The 20,488-nt window shown below is 42.5% G+C and overlaps 1 protein-coding gene across 16 annotated transcripts in view; it reads left to right on the forward strand.

The window, feature by feature from the left end:
- The window catches only part of mical3a (microtubule associated monooxygenase, calponin and LIM domain containing 3a), a 94,772-nt gene that overhangs the window by 29,199 nt on the left and 45,085 nt on the right, over window positions 1-20,488 (forward strand). For all 16 annotated transcript variants that reach the window (XM_079253672.1, XM_079253664.1, XM_079253678.1 and 13 more), the window contains 4 exons: window positions 18,449-18,858; window positions 19,268-19,475; window positions 19,554-19,670; window positions 19,785-19,886. In XM_079253672.1, coding sequence (XP_079109798.1) covers window positions 18,580-18,858; window positions 19,268-19,475; window positions 19,554-19,670; window positions 19,785-19,886 — 706 coding nt within the window. In that variant the 5' untranslated portion in view covers window positions 18,449-18,579. The remainder of the gene's footprint in view (window positions 1-18,448; window positions 18,859-19,267; window positions 19,476-19,553; window positions 19,671-19,784; window positions 19,887-20,488) is intronic.

Below are 20,488 nucleotides of genomic sequence, written 5' to 3' on the forward strand. Positions count from 1 at the left end.
CCGTAAAATAATGCTGCATGCCCACTTTGCATTAACCGCAATTTTTGTAAAATCTCCCGAGAGAAACAAGATTTTATGACACTTGATGATGATGTGCTCAACACTGTTGAATGGAAACACCCTCAAATCACAACTGTTGTTTGTCAAAACTTACAAATATCGTTTTTATTTTCCCAAAAAAATGTCATGAAACGCAGAGGGGACACTTGTTGTTCATTGCTAACCATGTTTTTGTGTTTCTGTGGAAAACCAGCGGGAGTGCACTGATGTCACTATAAGGTACGGAAGCCCAAAAGGCGATGGCGGGGCAAAAAAAAAAATCGTGATTTTCATAAAAATAAATCTTCATAAACAGCAAATTCGTATTAATCGATTTATCGCCCAGCCCTAGGATGCTCCTCCTTTTTAATGGAAAACACCAAGTTGAATGACCCACAGTTGTCTTTGCTTGTTTTTCTCCTCCTTCCTCATCAACGCACGGCGATTTACTGCTAAAACGTGTAAGGCTAACAAGTTTGTCCCCTTTCAGCTACACTATTCATATGACGATGCAACATGGTGACTTTCTGTTGGGTGCGCCGCCACCTATGTACTTATAAATAACTTTAAGATCCAAGAAGGCTTTCATTTTGATGAGATTGGCGACAGAACTTTGGTTAAATACGTATTTATTAATGCAATACGTGATTATTGCAAATAAAAAGCCAAATTATTTACACACTGTACCTTTTAAGTAAATCTGTAAAAATACAATGGGTTGCAGAGATGGGAATGGATGAAAAGGACAGAAAGAAGGAAGTCTAATGGTTGTAGCTCCTGCTGTTCCAGAAGTGACTGGATGTTTCCCAACGGTTGGCTTTTGCTCACCGGTTAGTTCCTCCGGTTGACTCATCTGCAGACCATGTATCACGTCCTTAAAAGGAGAGATGTGGGTAACTAAGTCCTAATGGCATGAGCCTAACTATTTCAGTGATCTTCCTCGGAGACACAAAATGTAAGGAAGTCAATTCAGCATTTGTACATAATGTGGCAAAAACGTTATGATATATTTTCTGTTTTGATAAATCTCGATCAAATTAATGCTCTGAATTTAAATAGTTTAGTATTAATGTCTGCAACATGCAAGAAAAATCAGAGTTTAGTGCCTTTAGGTTTATAAAATCTTTTCACATAATGAAATGATGGGGCTGCACGGTGGTGCAGTGGTTAGCACTGTGGCCTCACAGCAAGAAGGTCACTGGTTCGATCCTTGGCTGGTTTGGTCAGTGGCCTTTCTGTGTGGAGTTTGCATGTTCTCCCCGTGTATGCGTGGGTTCTCTCCGGGTACTCCGGCTTCCTCCCACCATCCAAAGACATGCATGATAGGTTAATTGGTCACTCTAAATTGCCCCTAGGAGTGAGTGTGGTTGTTCGTCTCTCTGTGTGTGGCCCTGCGATGGACTGGCGAGCTGTCCAGGGTGTACCCTGCCTGTCGCCCCAAGCCGGCTGGGATAGGCTCCAGCTTCCCCGCGATTCCTGAATGGAATAAGCGGTTCGGAAAATGAATGAATGAATGAAATGATGGTTTAACGTTTGCTTTTGCTGCATCGGGTGGCGTCCTCCTGCGTCCTGCAGCATCTCTGTGCTTTCTGTACTTGGTCACTCGGTCAGTATTTTTTCAGACGTTTAGATAAATTACTGTGTTTTCTGTTTAGGCTTGCACATTGTATTAATTTGTTGTCATTTTAAATTAATTCAAACCATCTGCATATTACTTTGTCCAGCATCATATTAAGCAGAAGATGACGTGTTCAGTTTTAATATCATCCTTATTTTTGTGACTCTTCAGCTTCTCATTTTCTCCTACATTTCCTCCTTCCATCCACTCACTGGTCTTTTTTTTGTTTGTTTTTCTTGCACCCCTTTGTGTTTTAGTTTTTTTTTAGCTGTTAGCGACCAGCTTATAGACGTGTTACCACTAACTTGTGGACTGGAGTGAGCTGAGGGATACACAGGTGGCTGTAAATGGGTCTGCTAAAAGTCATTCTTGCCCATCATTGCGATTGATGCAAATTTAATCTAAACTCAACCAAACTGAGATTTTGCTATTGTCTATTCTGGGCATTTTAAATGCAAATGTTGGGTTAGTCAGACCAAAATTTGCTTTTCAGTGTTAGTCAGCCAAACAAAGCATTGAAATCAAACTGCTTTAAGGCTTTCAAATGTACTATAAAGCACCAAGTTAATGGGTTTTGGGGTTAAATTACTCTTACATGTAAATGCTAAAAAAGGCTCATTAGTCAGGAATATCTTGAAGGTATTCTTGCTGTCAGACACACTTTGATTAAAGTGATTTTTTTCGAACTTTCTGATCTTAAAACTCTGCTTCAGACTCGTTCTGATGGCAGATTAACATTTTCTTCTGTCCAGTTCTGAAGTGTCGTTGCCCTGAAGCGTCCCGAGGCTGAGAAACTGCACTGCAGAGCTTTTTTCCCGCCTTAAAGCATCACTTTACTACAGCATTTTTCTTAATGGCACCATGTCTCCAGCTTGTCACTGAAAATCCACAATCTGGCTGTTCTGAATGTGCACCATGGCTAATTCATCAGAGAAACACAAGAGGACATTATTGGTGAAAGAGAGGAAAAGTGAGAAATAAAGGGTGGAGCATGAGATAAGACAAGAGTCAACATTAGACTGACTTTTACTGGCTGAAGAGAGCACTGAGGAGAGACAAGATGCAAGACAGATACCAAATGTGTCATTGTTAGGGGGCGCCACAGTGACAAACCTTGTCAAAACTCAGAAGTGGAGCTTTTAATAGCTGGATTTTCCTCCTATTCATATGTATTTGGACGACAGTGGTGGCCTGTTTAAAGGCTAAGTGGAGCTACACATGCAGCACGAAAACATGCTGAGATGTGATTAAAGTCTGAGTAAAGCAGAACTAAATCTTGGTTCTGACTCTCTCACACACAGATGTTTTGTTTCAGACTCAGCTAAACGTTAGTGGCCTAAATCGGATGAATTAAATTAGGTCTGAAAAAGCTGAGAAAACTAGCAGTGATCTGTGTGTACAGCAGCTTGACTGACAGATCTCTGATCAGTTTAAAGACATTCGGGACAAAGCGGAGCAAGCTCGTTCTACTAAAGCAGACTGCTTGGACGAAATGGTCCACCTACTAACGAAGCTCTCGATTGGCTTTAGGTAAGCCAGATACAGAAAGCAGACCATAACAAGAAAGGCATTGTGGGTAAACGCAACCAAAACAAACACTGTTGTCAGACAATTGGTGGCTCTGGCTGGCAAAGTGTCATGGTTAGACTTGGAAGGATGCAGCGCCATCGTTTACCTTCGTGGCGCAAACAGAAGTTGTCCTGAGTTAACCAACAGATGGAGTTTTCTTCTTTGTTGTTTGTCACAACGAATATGAGAAACCATGTAGTCATAGTCATATACAGGGAAAAGACGGATCAATAATTGTTTATCCAATGTATAAAGTTCATGATCATTTTTCTGAGGGGTTTAACCAACAATGTGAAATGACATATTTGAATAAAAACCATGTCAGCATTGTGCAGGTTTCTGCTGGAGGACTTGCAACAAAGCACAAGCTGGATGTTTGTGTGAGGCCTCCTTCCCATCCATTCGCCTTGGCTGTTTCCCACAGCTGTGGATTAAGACTTACTACGAGTCTGTTCCTTCTACCTTACGGGTCAGAAGTGGGTCAGTATGACAAATGCATTCCTGAGGCCATGCCACTGAGATTGCTGACATGTCGGCTGAACTTTCAAGACTTAAGCTGAGCAGCAATCTGACTTTCTGCTCACTTCAAGTTGAATTAAAGCAAAATTATCTGGAAATGCATCCAAACTGCAGCTATGCAGGATACACCCACAGCAATGCTGTTTGTCGTGGGGTTGATCATTACAGGTGGCTGTGCTTAGTGACCTGAACATGAGACATCATGTTTGCATGCCTGAAACAGCTTCTGTGGAAGTTGTTGACCAGTTTTAAATGGTTTTGACAGGCTGGGTACAGATTGACAGACTCCTGTTTCTTTTTCTGTTTTTATTAATTCACACCTTAAAGTTGTGCAAGAAAAGTTTTAAAAATTTTCTACCTTTTATGTTGAAAATTTTTAACGTAAGTTTTGATATTTGATGGTGTTTATGATTCATTTAATAAAAAAAAAAAAAAAAGCTAAGGAGTTGCATCCAGTAAATGCAAATTGATTGATGGAATAACTAACTTGAACTAATTTTACAATATATTACTTTAAAAAAAAAAAAAAAAAAATCCTGATGATCTCTCCATTTTCCTTTTCTATTATGAGGCTAAATAAATTTGTCTTATGGAAGCAAATCTGTCCTTATGTTACATTAGATGCCTTAGATCTACAAATCATCTGATGCTTTTCCCTTAACGACTCCACCTAGGGCTGGGCGATACGCCCAAAATCTCATATCACGATATGGCTCATTTTATATCCCCATAACGATAAACATAACCATATAAAACTTTGGTGTAATTTTGTGTCAGTCATCAGTTATGTGTCAGATGTGCTTCATAACGGTAGCAGTGATCTCCTTCCATGGCCGTATGGCATTCCACGAATAAGTGCCTGTTGCAACGTTTGGTCTGGAATTTAATATGAGCTTTCGACTCTATTCTGTATTCTTGTATTCTGTATTCTGATTCCTGCGCAGGTAATAAAATGAGTTGTGTCGAAGTCCGTTGTTGGGACAGGAAGCTAGTCTGTTGTCGGTTCCATGTTGGTCTTTTTATATCCAAACTGCATCCATGTGACAGAAATTTCCCTCTTTTAGGAACAAGCTCATCAGTTTGGGTTGGCTGCTCATCTTTTAGTGAATTATCCTGCTCTGAAACACGTCTGCTACCGTCTTCTTCCATGTTTGTCTACATATTGCAGCGTGCCGTGAAGCGCATCTTGACGTAAAATACTGCAGTAAAGCACTTATTGTTAGGGCAGTGATAATATGCCTTTGTCCCGATTCAATTCTGATTTTTTTGGGTGCCCATTCGATTTAAATTGCGATTCTCACATTTCCTTGATATAGCTAATTTTTGTAGATTAAAAACAAATGTATAAAACTTTTTTTTGCTCGTCATTTTTCTTGATTTCAATTATTAAGAAACAACACAGTAACCAGACCATCGTTCTGCCGCTATAATACCCAAAAAGACGAGTACAAACATCAATAAAAAAGATAAAAATGACTAAAATTTTATAATGGATTTTATTTGTTTTTATTTTAAACAAAATAGATTTTTTCAACAAAAAAAATCATTTTAAAATTGTGAAGCAAAAAATTCCTATATTTGATTATTCGATTTAATTTTCCCACCCCTACTTATCGTGGCGTAAACAATAGAGCCTCATATGACACAATAGACATTTTCTATCATCCAAAGGATATATATCATCATATGGCCCATTCCTATTGATAAGGACTAGCTGATCACATGCAGCTTGTTGCTTATTTGAGTATTTTATTTTTCCAATCTTTTTGTGAAGGACTTTTTCAATGTTTCTCTGTGAAATAAAAACCAAAAATCATCCAACACATGTGGTTAAAAACTGCCAGTGTGCCATGTTTCTTGGTGTTTGGCCAGTACCTCATATCTTACGGCCACGACTGAGATAATATGGACATCCAGCTTCTGATTATCTTCTCCTGTTGGGTTTCTGATTATTACTACCTGCTCCCACGCCTTGGGTTTCCCCAGACCTGATCACAACCTGCTGAATCCACAATGTGTGAATCAGCTGCTTTTATAGCCTCAAATTCCAGCAACAATAAAGCTAAAGTTGATTCGTCACACGCTGCTGTGTTACTGGTAAATACCATAAGTAAATTGAAACCTTTCGTGTCTTATTATGACCCAACTTTAGCTTCATACGTCTATAAAACAGTCTGTCCTTCTCAGCAGTCTGTCACTGCTTCGGCTGCTGCTCAGCCCATAGCCATTAACCTCCCTCTCATTTCAGACCCTTTCACTTCAGCAAAACGCTTCTCTCCCCGGAGACCACATCATATTTCACATTCACTCACTGCTTGTCTTTGGAGGAGTCCGGAGCCCTTGTTATCTGCTTATACGGACAAGACACAAATTCTTCTCTGGCAGGACTGATGGAGAAACAAGCCCACTAAAGACTACCTTTTCACCGTGGCGACCTGTAATTCTCATCAAAGCATATATTTAGGAGTGCACATATGAATAGTTCCAACACGTGAGGCCATGGCAAAGCAAGCAGCTGGTATTTCTGATTGTTAATACTTTGGGTTTATTCACACGTACGTCACTGTCACTTCAGGCAGAGGAAGAGATTTTTGGCTGTGCAGTCAATCCAGGTGAGTATGTGTGCAGTGCTTTAAGAAAAAGCTAACAGTAGATGATACTATATATCATCAGAGGCACAGAAATTAATAAATTATTTTTCACCCTTTTAAAAGACACTTTTTTTTTTCTTTGGGAGACTTTTATTTAAAAAATATTACAAATAAATTTGCCTAAACCATCTCTTTGGGTGTGTCATACCACAATTAATATGTCATCTTGGGGTGAGTTGATTCACAATTTAATCAGTGCATCATGTTGCAATACATATTTTTGAATTAATATTCAAAAATAAGGATTTTTCATAATAATTAAATGACAGAAATGGAGCTTTAAAGGGTGGCAGGAAGCTAGAGATCTCGCTGCCACCAGGACACTTTAGGGCAGGGGTGTCAAAGTCAAATGGACGGAGGGCCAAATAAAACATTTGGCTACAAGCCGAGGGCCGGACTGTCCAATCTTCATTGAAACCAAGATTTAACCTACTGAAAACATAACAAATATATTACAATATGATTGGATAAATAAAGCAATATTTTCTTATGACTCTGTCAGTCATTTTTAATTTCAGCAGGCACAAAATACAAATATCCTTTATATAAAAAAACTCATAACATGAACATTAAATGTATGAAGTGATATTATTTAAGGCACCATCAGTATATTCTCTCATTTAGCAAAAATGCACTGAATTTAGGCAACTTCAAAGAAATAAATAATAAACAATTTTCTATCATTCACTCAACTGAAATAATTAAAAAGAAATATTGCCTTGAAATACAATAAAATAAAGTGCAAAAATCTCTTGTTACTTAAAACCAATAGCAATTAACACACTGGACTGCATCTGTCCTGCTCAAATGTACATTGACTTTCCTTTCTGTGCTTTCTCTGGGTTAGTGTGAAAAAAGGAACTACTGATTAACAAATAATAACAATCAAAAGTCATTTTCTCTGTTAAATAGGAGACAATTTTATCAAAAGACTATTGTCCACTTCACGATCTATTTTCCATGAAAGGCCGAAAAACAACAAACACTCCCAGGAACGGAGTCGGCAAACAAAAACAACATAGTCAACACAGACAAGAAAGCTTTAAAATCCCCGAGGGGAACAACCAAAAACGAGACCTTCTTTGTTTGCATATTTAACTTTTAAACTTGAACAGAGTATTAACTTCAAATATGTAATTGCACAGTAAACATTACTGTATTATTACTGTATTTACATACATTTATATACATTACTGTATTACTGTAACACTACATTACTTGTTTGAGGCTGAGGCTGATACTTGGCAGTGTTTCATCTTTTGCACAAGTTCATCAATGTTCGGGGTCAGGCTCTGAGCTGAGGAAATCCTCAGAACTGAGTGAAGGTGTTCAGCACTAAGTCGACTTCTGTGTGATGTTTTGTTCAGCTTCATCAATGAAAACAGTTGTTCACACAGGTATGTACTGCCAAACATAGACAGTGTTTGAGCAGCCTGGGTGCGCAGCTGGGGCATTGTGTCGGGAAGGAAGCGCGCAAACTCCGCAGCACCCACTGCTGCGTATTTTGCCTTCAGCGCATCATCGCATTGTAGCTCAATCAACTCCATTTGGAGGTTTGGCGGTGAGCTTTCTACATCAACGGCAAATGGATTGCTGAGCAGTGCAAACCTGCTTTTTTGTGCTTCAAAGTCAGCAAATCGGTGTCGAAAGTCAGCAGCGAGTATACTAATTTTATCAGCAAATTCTGCGCTCGGGAAAATACTGGTAGATAGCTCATCTTTCATGGTCTGACAGCTAGGAAAGTGGCTCAAGTTTTCTTTCCGCATTTGTGCCTCCCACAGAGTCAGTTTGGTTTGAAACGCCTTCACTGTACTGTACATTTCAGAGATGACACGAGCCCGACCCTGCAGCTGCAGGTTCATTGCGTTCAGGTGACTCGTAATGTCACACAGAAAAGCCATTTCACACAAAAACCTTTTGTCTCGGAGTTGTGTTGTGTCTTTCCCTTTGCTTGTCCAAGAACAAACAAATCTCCTCACGAAGCTCGAAACACCTGCGCAGCACCTTTCCCTGGCTTAGCCACCGCACCTCAGTGTGATAGGGCAAATCACCATGCTCCGTTTCTAACTCGCTCAGAAATGACTTAAACTGGCGGTGATTTAACCCTTTGGCTCTAATAAAGTTAACTGCACATGTGATGGTGCTCATTACATCTTTCATTTTCAAGGCTTTACCACACAACGACTCTTGGTGTATGATACAGTGATAAGCTGTCAGCTCACGTGTGACGTTTTCCTTCTGCATCTTCTCCCGTATCTTTGCCACCAGTCCACTCCTATGTCCACACATCGCAGGTGCTCCGTCTGTTGTCAGACCCACGAGTTTTTCCCAAGGCAGCTCCATCTCGTTAACACATCTTGAGTCCTCTTCATACAAATCATGTCCCGTAGTTGTGCCATGCATAGGACGTAGCGCTAACAACTCCTCTGTCACGTTTAGGCTGGAGTCCACCCCGCGGATGAAAACTGACAACTGGGCAATGTCAGAAATGTCTGTGCTCTCGTCCACAGCCAGGGAATATGCGATGAAATCTTTTCCCTTTGTAACAAGCTGCTCTTTTAGATTGTTAGACAACAGGTCTACGCGATCAGCAATAGTATTTCTGCTCAGGCTGATGTTTGAAAAGAGCTGTCTTTTGTCTGGGCAAAGTTCGTCACAGACTTTAAGCATACAGTTTTTGATGAAATCCCCCTCTGTAAATGGCCGGGCTGATTTAGCGATCTCCTCTGCTAAAATAAAACTGGCCTTGACAGCAGCCTCGCTTTGTGACTGGGCTTTTCTGAACAGACCCTGTCGAGATTTGAGGCCTCGTTTTAATTCCTCGACCTTCTGTAGCCTTTGTTCCATGTCCAGAATCTTGTTTTTGTCTTTCTGATTTGTTTCATGATGCCGTCCCATATTAAACTCTTTCATCACCGCCACACTTTCTCCACATAGAAGACACACAGGTTTTCCAGCTACCTCCGTGAACATGTACTCCAACTCCCACCTTGTTTGAAACCCCCGGTTTTCACTGTCCACCTTCCGTTTTGCCGTTGTTGATGGGTATCTGTAAGATAACTTTTGCTGGTATGCCAATGACTGATGCTGAATGACTGCTGAATAAATTAAGCCGCCTCCCGCTATGCTCCCGCTCCGCGCATCCCCGTTGCATTGTGGGAAATGTAGTATTCGTGCGTACATTATATCTGCGGGCCGGATCTAATAATAGATTAATATCATCACGGGGGCCAGGTAAAACCCTCTCGCGGGCCTGATGTGGCCCGCGGGCCTTGACTCTGACATATGTGCTTTAGGGAGACGGACAGGAAGAGATGGTGAAGATATATTTGTTTGGCTTCTTGATTTAATGCATGTTGACGTATAAAGGAGTACAAAAGTAGCCACAGAGTGAGGGGAAAAAAACCCTCACCGGGGAAAATAATGCATTAAAAATCATGGTAAATGTTTTAATTATTGAATCGTATCACTCTGAATTGTAATCGACTCATGAGGTGACGGCACGCGTTACTGTCGTCCTGTAAAAACACAAGTTCTCATCATAGACTGTAAAAAGATGGATGTAGCCTCCGTGCTGATAGGTTTCTGAAGAGCTGAATTGAAGCTCGGTGGGCGGTTCCTACCATCGCCATCTTGGCAGGGGCATGCGTGTCGTCTTGTCCGGAAAATACATATATGGGCAAAGAGGTGGAGTTGAGAGGGGGGCTGTGAGCGTCATGGTGGATGATTGACATCGAGTGAACTCTCTTTCTGTAGCTAAAAGCTAACCGAGCTAACCCGGAGATAACAAGAGCTAACCAGCTAACGGAGGTAAGCGGGCTAAAGCTAAATCACGTTGTTAACCGGCTAAAAACTGTTCTGCAGCCCCTAGTGGATACAGGGGGAACTGCAGTTTTATGCACTTCTGCATAGGCTTCACTTTTAACCGCCGGAGGCTCCATCCATCTTTCACATACAGTCTGTGGTTGTCATCATGGGTTATTCTGCTCTTGTCCAAAGGAAAAGAAAAAATGCAAAGAAAAATTTTGCTTTTGCCTTTTTCTGAATGTTCAGTTTCACCACAAATCACATCTGTGACAAACAGAATTTCTGTCTTTTCCATGGCGGAATGAAGCTAAAGGTCCGACAGCACTGACACAAGCAAGACAACCCACATCCCGGTATGCTCCACATGGTTCTCAGACTGTCCTGAAGTGGTAGTGACATGCTCTCCTGATGCTTCATCACAGATCGCAGATGCGGAGCTTCAACACAGAGACAACCAATAACATTTTTAATTAATAAAATGGTTCAACAGGAAATGAATCAGCGAGCTGTTTGGTTTATATTACATGTAAACACTCAAGATTAATTGTATCTAGTTGCTTTTCAGGCTTTTTTCTGCCTAACAGTTGTCACACTTTGTGTGTGTTCTGTGACTGTGCTACTGCAGCCTTGCACAGCCACACGGTGGAAGACCTGCGGTACTTTGCTGGTTCTGAGTTTGCCGGATTATTTCAAGAGGGAGGAAGATGCCACGATGGTTGCTTACTTCTACTGTCTGATATGCATGCATGTAAAGTCAAGACTTTAAGAGTTTTGGAAGACATTTACATCATTTTTGTTTGTTGAAGTTGGAAAAGGAAAAAAATAGCATCTGGAGGTTTCTCAAATAACCCCAACTAACGACACAAATGTGGCAGACTGTATTTATGTTTTTAAAACATCCTTGTAACACCAAAGTCAGCCTCAGCCAGCCGATTTTTCTGTCTGCCACCCACCTTCGCCTCGTCTTATTACACCTCGACAGATGTGCTGCAGAATCCCTACGATGTGTCCACTTGTTTACCATCTGAACTACTCTCAGATGCGCCCACGCACACAGATTAGAGAAAGCGAGTGTGCACGTCGCTGGATTACGCCTGTGCAATGAAGCCTTCCAGCCTTTCTCTCACCAGATGACAAATGTGAAATGGTTTAACAACTAAAACTGATCAATATGGCTTAGTGCTGGGCCATATGACGATATATATCCTTTGCACGATAGAAAATATCCATCATTTCATATGATCTCTATCGTTTACGCCACGATAAGGTGCTTTACTGCAATATTTTTTGTCAAGATGCACTTTACAGCATGCACGCTGCAGTACATAAACATGGAGGAAGACGGTAACAGACGCGTTTCAGAGCAGGACAATCAGGATGAAGAATACAGAATAAAGAATAAATGAGCAAAAGCTGCAAAAGCGGCGTCAAGTGGAGGTGAAAGCTCATAATAAATTCCAGAGCAAGCGGCAGCCTCCGGCGGTTAAAAGTGAAGCCTATGCGGAAGTGCTTAAAACTGCAGTTCCCCCCCTTCATCCACTTGGGGTTCCAAAACAGAGCGAATCCCCATAGACTCCCATGTTAAAAAGACCAACTTCACAGCAGAAACAAACATGTTTACAGCAAAGATGAACATGTTTACAGCAGAAATAAACGTGTTTACAGCCTGGTTCAAAAACCCATTTTCGGTTTAATAGGTCAGGTTTACCTTCATGACAACTGTGGGGGGAGTGAATTTTTTTCTAACTCGCCCGTTTAAAAAATTTATCTCGAAGTTCAGCATATTTAGGGGCGTGTCCTTTTGATTGACAGGTACCAGATCTCCCGCTTCAAGTCAGAAGAACGTAGAACAACCGCGGTTTTTAGCCGGTTAACGTGACTTGGCTTTTGCCCTCTTACCTCTGTTAGCTGGTTAGCTCCTGTTAGCTTGGTTAGCTCTTAGCTACAGAAAGCTCGGAGTTCGCTGGATGTCAATCATCCACCATGACGCTCACAGCCCCCCTCTCAGCTCCACCTCTTTGCCCATATTTGTATTTTCAGGGCGAGACGACACGCATGCCCCGGACAAGATGGTGATGGTAGGAACCGCCCACCGAGCTTCAATTCAGCTCTTCAGAAACCTACGGGTGACGTCACGGCCCATCATTTTATAAACAGTCTATGCTCCAGACGCAAACGCTGTGAAACGTCATACGACCATAGTTCCCCCAGATGGAAGGAGATCACTGCTGCCGTTGCCAAGCACATCTGACGCATAACTGATAACTGACACAACATTACATAAAAAATATATATCATTATGGGAATATAAAATGAACTATACGGGGATATGAGATTTTGGTCATATCGCCCAGCCCTAATATTGCTGATAAATCTTAGAATATTCCTGTTGTTCTGGTGGGTTTTGCCTCACCAATGCTGTGTTGTGCATTTTATGATTTTCTCTTCTGTTATCTCTTTGCATAAATCTTCATCTTTCTAATCATGCATAAATCAGTCCATTTACTGCAGACGTCACATTTAGACATGAGAGATTTCTATTGTTACTGCAGTTTCCAGCTTCTTGCTAAATTCTAGTAGAAACACAGCAGACCTCCAGAAGCAGGAAGATTAGTTCATTTCTCGTCCTTATTTTCCACCTTCTTTTCATCTTAAATCTAATCAGGAATTAGTGGAGCGTCTTCAAAGTCAAATATTAGCTTTGTAATTAATATGCAGGAGCGAAGCAAGTTGACACGGTCAGCGTTGTACTGTACGCTTCCCATTGCCTGCCACAATAGAAACCATACCGTGGTTTAGCCTGCGTGCAGTAAACGGAGGCCTCCACGGGTCGTTTTCATGCTGCGGCACAGCTGTTTTTATTCCTGTCCATCATTCCTGCTGGATTAACATGCAGAGATGTTTTCTTTGTCATGAAAAACATTGACTGACACGTTGGAAGCTGATGGGAAGCAAATCTTTTCCAGATGTTCATGTTTTACATTTTTCAGTGTAGCATTTTACATCTCCTCCATTATGAGAAAAATAAGAAATCGGTTGCAGGTTTGGTGTTTGAGGAATTATCTCTTCGTCTTTCTGGCTGCCACCTCCTCTCCTGCTTCCCTCCATTCCACATCGGTCATGACTAATCCTTGGAGACTTGTCTGTGTTGACTGTGTATTTCCTACAGATCTCAGATTACACCTTCTAGTTCTCAGCGAAGGATGGATTGAAGTGCACGAGTAACCAGATACAGGCCACCTTCTTGCTGCACACTCAAGTGTGAAATATCCAAATGCACCACAGATAGCCAAATGTTAAAAAAGCCATGCAGATTTTTATGAGTGCTGCAGCTGATAGCACAGATGGAATAAAAGCTGTGCTGTGGAAGTTTTGCATTTTTCAACCTTCCCCTTTCGTGGTTCTTCCTAATCATGGCTGCATAACTCCAAGGCCTCCAAATGCTGGCAGGAAGCCGTAGTCATGGGGAGTCTGAGCCTGTGCCCGTACTCTGCTGAGAGTGTCACTGAAACAAATTTCACCAAGCTTTTTATTGCATTTGTAAACGTATTCCTTTTCTTTTTATCTGCTTTAAATGTCCCTGTCGTGGTTCAAGGGCGCCTGATCCGGTCGATTAGATTTGGAAACGGGATGAAGCTCGGATTCAGATCTGTTTCCTTGGGAAGGATCAACGATTGTCTTGGCAGCATGAACCAGTAGACTGGGACCCGTTTTAATCTTTGAATTCTGCTTACAAGAGGAGGTGATTTAAGGTCAAGTTTAGCTGGGTTTGTCTTCTAAACAGGCCTGTCCTGTAAACGTTCACCAGCATTTTGCACTTTGTAGGTCTTCTGTGTGTTGGTGATGTTCAAAGATAGTTTGCAAAAAGAAAAATATGATTAAATATGTTAATAACACCATTAAAAGTTTGTATTTCAAAGAGTCTGCATCTTCAGATGACGTCACCTGTGACGGCACATTTACGGGATGCTGCATGCACGTGTTGGTCACGGTTCGACTCCCAAGATACCGGGTCGTCTTTCCGCCTTCTGCATTAATATGTTTTTATTTTTAACATGAAAGAGAGGAGGAGAGAATTAGTAGCGTTGTGGGCTGAGAGGCTGATTTGTGACTGCAGTTGGTGAAAAGCCAACGCAAATGAAGTGCTCAGCTGCGCGTTTCAGGCCGACGTCGGAAGCAGAAGTAATTCAAAGGCCAGATGGTTTGGAAAGGGCTTCATTTCAGTCAACAAACGCTTGCGTCCCTGAGGAGTTCTGAGGCTTTGTCTGCCTTACAGATGGACACAAGCGTGTCGTCCTCTTTAAGCCGACACATCCTCACAGGAGAGTACTGATCAGCAGAATACTTCCATTGAGGTTTGTGCATTTATCTGCGCCGATTGATCGTCTTGTGACCAGCAGCAGACCATCGATCAGGCAGCTTGATCTAATTTTGTGGCACTAAAGCAAGACTGGCGACCTGTCCAGGTGTACCTGCCTCTCGCCTGCTGATTGCTGAGATAGGCTGCAGACCCTCGCCACCCTGAACCGGACTGAGCAGTCTAGAAAAATGTCATAATTTACTAAAAAAAAAAGAAGAAAGACCAACTGCAATGCAGTCAGCTGAGCTCATATCTTTATGGTGGTAAGTTTCAGGTCAGTCACATTTACTCTGCACTGACATTAACCACTCACTCTGTTGACTTTGGCTCGATGACTTTTATTACTCTGTTGACATACCATGTTTTTCTTTAGAGTGATGATCCATCTGAAGGGCTGTAAACCAAAGATGCTCTTCTGATAGCATACATGGCTAAATGTGGGCACACGGAGTCCGCTGATGCTGTCGTCTGTCAGGTGTTCTGTTTGGAAAAACTTTTATTTTATATTGTAAAACACAAAAATGCGCATTTGAAAGACTTGAAGCTGAAAAATGTTTAATATCTAATGATTAGAAAAAAAATACCTTAAACTGAACTTAAAACTGCTTCTGACTCCTTTTGGTGCCACGCTGATGCTCATGATGCACATTCCTGCAACGTTCAGGGGCTCAAAGGTTTTGTGTTCCAGCCTGGGGCACCACACAACAGGCGCCACGTCACACGCCAGCAACTGGATGTCAACACACCGGCTGTCTAGCAAAGACATACAAGTGGTTATTATCCAAGGAAACGAGGGAAAGAAAGGGAGACAGAGAAGACTGGATAAGACGAGTCAACGTCAGACCAGCTTTTACTGGCTGGAGACGAGACCTTTCCTCTCTGGCAATGCAGCCTCAAACTGGAATTTATGGAAGCAGCTCGGCTGATTTCTTTGCACATATCAGGACCAACAGACAGTGGGAAATAATTATCTACTTTATGATATTTTACAGCCTACAGGGAGTCTGCAGATGGACCACACCTGTTGTGACGTGGCGCTGTAATGAGTGCTACTGTAACATCATCATCCTCATGCTACGTTAGCATTGTCAAAATCCAAACAGTTAATTAATCAAAAATGTTGCAGTAATTTGTGGCGCTGCAGCTTTAATATACAATGTTCTGCTAGTAAAGCTGTTATTGTGGGAGTTTGACAGATTATGGTTGAGATCACGTAGTTTCCTGCACTTCATCCTGCATCTCTGCAGACTCCGCTGATTGATGGCTGGAGGCTTGATGGACTGAGATGGAGGCCGACACGATTAGTACCTAATCTCTTTCCTCCAAACAGAAGCATCTCTGAGCTGGAGGCTGACAGAGGACACCAGTTCAGACACAAGCTTACTATCAGTCCAGTCCTCCCAGTAATTCAGAGCATCTATGGAGGGCTGGAACACAACTCATCAATACTCAGTGATCTGCATTTAGATGCTGGCGGGAAAATGAGACATTTTCACCTAAACATTTTCTTGTGCATTTGAGTCTCTGACTTGGATCATTAAATGAAAAATAAAAAAGCTGCAGGCGAACTAACAAAGTGGTGAATCCTGTACTGATACGGCAAGCCGGGCAAAATGAAAACGTATAAAAAATGCAGCCAAAACGAGGATTTAGATGATGTAAACATTCATTCTTTGCTTGTTATTTGAAAGCAGCGTATTAAAACACGTAGCCTAGTGGCCTAATCTCTGGCTCTATTTTTAGATGAGCAGATGACGCAATGCAAGCAGTAAAAAGCAAAGGCATGCTGTGTGTGTATGAGGGGAATGCTGTGTGTGTGTGTGTGTGTGTGTGTGTGTGGATATGGATGTATGAAATCCTGTAGATGCCTTGAGAATGAGCCTGAGCTGGTTTCCAGCTATTCATCATCTAAATATTTTTTTAATTATTAAAGGAGAAAATGCTTTCCTAACGTGTACTGAAGGTGTTTTCTTTGCCACCGTCTAGTTTCTGTGAGAAGCTGCTGGTGGAATGTCCCATAGATCCATGCTTGCCTCAGGATGGCGGTCCTGTATGAGAACCAGAGCTACTTGACTTTGACACACCAGTGCAGGCCTTGTGTTGGAGCGTTTTACAAAACGCAGGGTGTGGCTGCTTCACATGACAGCTGAGTGTCATGGCTGCTTCCCAGCGGGTTTGCATGGTGCTCTCAGGTTCTCTGCCAGATCCTCATGCTGATGAAGACACTTGAAAACATATTTTAAGGTCGGGTCTTGCATGGGTAGAGGAGACGGTAACGGCGTGTACAGGATGCTTGGCACTGCAGCCTGCAGGCCTGATCCAGAGCCAAACCAACAGCCTGCTGTTTTTACTGCAGAGAAGAGCTGGCAGGGTGTGAAAAGGAGGCCAGCTGACCTCTGTACCTGCCTTCCTTTCTTCCACTGCTGCCACTGGGACTGGGACTACATTAGTTTTCATGAACTAGCTCAGCATTCTGGACGTTGGTTAGAAGATTGTCTCCATGTATGTTCTGGATAATCACAGTTTTGGGATTAGATCCTAAACATAAATATTTAACCTCTATTGTTTACAACCCATTTTAGGTCAGTGACCTTTTACAGCTGCAGCTGAGAGTCCTGGTTCTCACAGAAAGTCAGGCTTTTAGGCCTGTTAGCAGCTACAAAGCTGTTTAGCCTTGTCAAACATCCTTAGACATCCATCCATCTGTTAAATCAGTGATGTGCAATCATTCATATTCATATTCAGTCTTCCTCGTGCAGCCTTTTACTGACGACATGTTAGTAAAAGTGATGGAGAGCGCCCTGTTGCACATGTGACCTTTGTACTTCATGTGAAATTGGAGTGTAAAAAGATGATAAAGTCCTCCTCAGAGTCTGCTTTTGCACATCATGTTGTACCACCACAGACAGTCTGATTTAGCTTATTTTCCTAGTTTTCATTCATTCTTTACTCATGAACAATCATCTTTGCTTTTTCTTTCTGGTAAATCAGATGGCTACTGAAGTGAAATGATCCTTTTTGTTAGTTTCTTCACAAGCCTGAAAAAGTTCTGTCAATGTAATGAAAAGCAGAGCTGCTGCCTCTTAATAGAAGCAACAAAAGCAGCAGAGGGACCGCATCAACAAATACTTTTCCACTAATCGTCGCCATTTCTCTCGTTCTCTTTGCCATTATCTCCTCACTGGTCAGATTTTACAGGGTGACGATGACATTTAGAGGCTGTTTCTGTCACAGGTAGGCAGGGGACCTCAGTAAAGCTGCTCATGCCCCAGAACATGAATGAACTTGTTCCCCTGATGGCTGGAAAGCTGAAATATGGAATAAGCATGCCATAGCATGTGCAAACTGCATAATTGTGTAAAAAGGTGCAGACAACTTTGGCCTTGTTTAAATTCAGGGACTAGTTCCAGATGACTGTGTGATTGCGTAGTGTTTTGTAGTATTTTGTGATTAACTGGCTCGTTCCTGAGCCTGGAGTCTGTCCACTTGTGCGTTATGTTATGTGTTTCCTGTTTGGTTTTCACCACTAGGTCTTTTCTGTCTTATTTAGTCTTTTTAACTATTTTGTTGTCTTTATTTTAGTGCTTATAATGTTGATTTTTTTTCTTTCTACCTGTGCAGCACTTTGGTTACTTTGAGGTATGTGAAAGTGCTCTACAAATAAAGTTTTGATTGATTGATTGACACATTTCTCAGGTCATTCTGCTGCAGGAGTGTCGGCTGTGGCTTTGGCAGCTGAGCAACTAGTTATTTACTCATTTTATCCAGTTTTGCGGGTCTATTTAATTAAGATGGACTAAAACCTTCATTTTTATACCTGATTGCTACACTTAGCAGTGTTTCATGATGTTCACACTGTGTTTTACTTCTCTCCCTGGTGGGTAGAATGAAGATGCTTGAGGCTGGAGGTTAAAGGTCTCCACTGCTGACAGGGTGTTCCAGGGCTGGGGCTGGACCCAGAGTCCCCTGCCTCTGAGGGGGTGAAGGGCCCTCACAGCCCTTCGTGAGTCTGGACCATGGGGGATGGAGGAGCCTGTGCCGCCGGAGGAGAGGGGGTGAACCGATCCCACGTCCTGTTTGACAACTTTGTCCAGGCAACCACCTGCAAAGGCACGCTCAAGGCCTTCCAGGAGCTGTGTGAACACCTGGAAGTAAAGCCCAGCGAACACAGGATCTTCTATCACAAGCTCAAGTCCAAACTCAACTACTGGAAAGCGAAAGCTCTCTGGGCAAAGTTGGACAAGCGAGCCAGCCAAAAGGAGTATAAGAAGGGACGTGCCTGTGCCAACTCAAAGGTAAACCTGATAATGCAGCTAAAGCCTCAACAGGCGGCGGCTTCATTTCCCAATGAGAAGCAGCAGAATTAAAAATGTGATACTCAGTGTCTAAGAGTCGTGTAATGTGATGCTCATGTTTACCAAGCAGACCACAGCGTGAGGGCGGGACAACACAAGGACACATGATTAGTTTGAGAAACAAAGCCGATGAATTCCCTGTATTAGTCCAGAAAAGTTCAGTTTTCTCAAAGGCACTCATTTCTCCGTGGTTTTGTGAATTTGTCTTGTGTGGAAAAGCAACTATTTGATCATTATTTGCTGTTCAGACAAGTGCAGTGAGCTAAAAGAGCCGATTCAGGAATGAAAGATGAAGCGATGTTTTCCAATATTCATGCTTAACATCTCACCTGCGCATGTCTGCATTCAGTGTCTGATCATCGGTGCGGGGCCATGCGGCTTACGCACAGCCATCGAGTTGGCCTTTTTGGGCGCCAAAGTGGTGATTCTGGAGAAGAGAGACGCCTTCTCCAGGAACAACGTGCTGCACCTCTGGCCCTTCACCATACAAGACCTCAGGGGTCTCGGGGCCAAAAAGTTCTATGGGAAGTTCTGTGCTGGTGCTATCGATCATATCAGTGAGTAAAGATGATTTTCTGCATTTCTTTTCCAAGTTAAAGTGTCGGGATGTGTCTGAAACCCTCTCTGTATCCTAGGTATTCGTCAACTTCAGCTAATGCTGCTCAAGATGGCTCTCCTGCTGGGCACTGAAATCCATGTCAATGTCGAGTTTAAGGGTCTTATCGAACCCCCAGAAGACCAAGACAGTGAGAGTAAGCGACTCAAGCTGCTGATTTACAAGGCTTAGGAAAGCAGATGTGTGTGAGGCTGTGATCCTGCCTCTTGGACGCATTTCTCTCTGATTACATATGCGCTGTTTTTCTTAGGAATAGGCTGGAGAGCTGAGGTCCACCCCAAGACACACCCTGTCAGCGAGCTGGAGTTTGATGTCATCATCGGAGCAGATGGAAGGAGAAACACACTACCAGGCGAGTTTGCATGCCCAGACTGGAAGAGCAGCGTTACTGCTGCACATTTTCTCTCTGCTAAACACAAGCGAAGCACAAACAGCACAGAACGGCTATGATGTCACTTGTGTACAGCTGTGGATTGGTAGCTGACCTCACTCCGCTCATGTGAGGCTGGTAGCTGGCCAACCTCGGTGCAGAAAGAGCATTTGTGCACATCTGTGCATGCGTTTGTTTGCATCTAACTGCAACATTCGACCTCAGAGGGGAAGTTGCTCCCCTGGCAGAGCAGAACAGGAATAGTTGAATTAGCTGTCTGTTTCCTTTATGACTGCTGGGGGTCTCACATGCTGCCACACTGGCAAAGGGAACCCCTGTGGAGCAGAGCAGCATGACCCCTCTCTGTATTACTCACTGCTGCATCTATGAAAGGAAGCTCCGCGCTCCCCTGAGATGAGCAGTAACCATCAAATGCATCCATGCAGCTTTAGAAGCTACAGAGCTGTTTATGATCTGATGCAGAACATCTGCTTCCAGTTAAAGGTACATTATTGGAGGTTTTGATGTATCGCAAAAACAAGTAAAGCTGCTAAACTGAGCTCGTTTTTCTGCTGACCTTATGG

Source organism: Telmatherina bonti (assembly GCF_933228915.1).
Source record: "Telmatherina bonti genome assembly, chromosome: 2".
In the NCBI taxonomy this organism is placed as follows: domain Eukaryota; kingdom Metazoa; phylum Chordata; class Actinopteri; order Atheriniformes; family Telmatherinidae; genus Telmatherina; species Telmatherina bonti.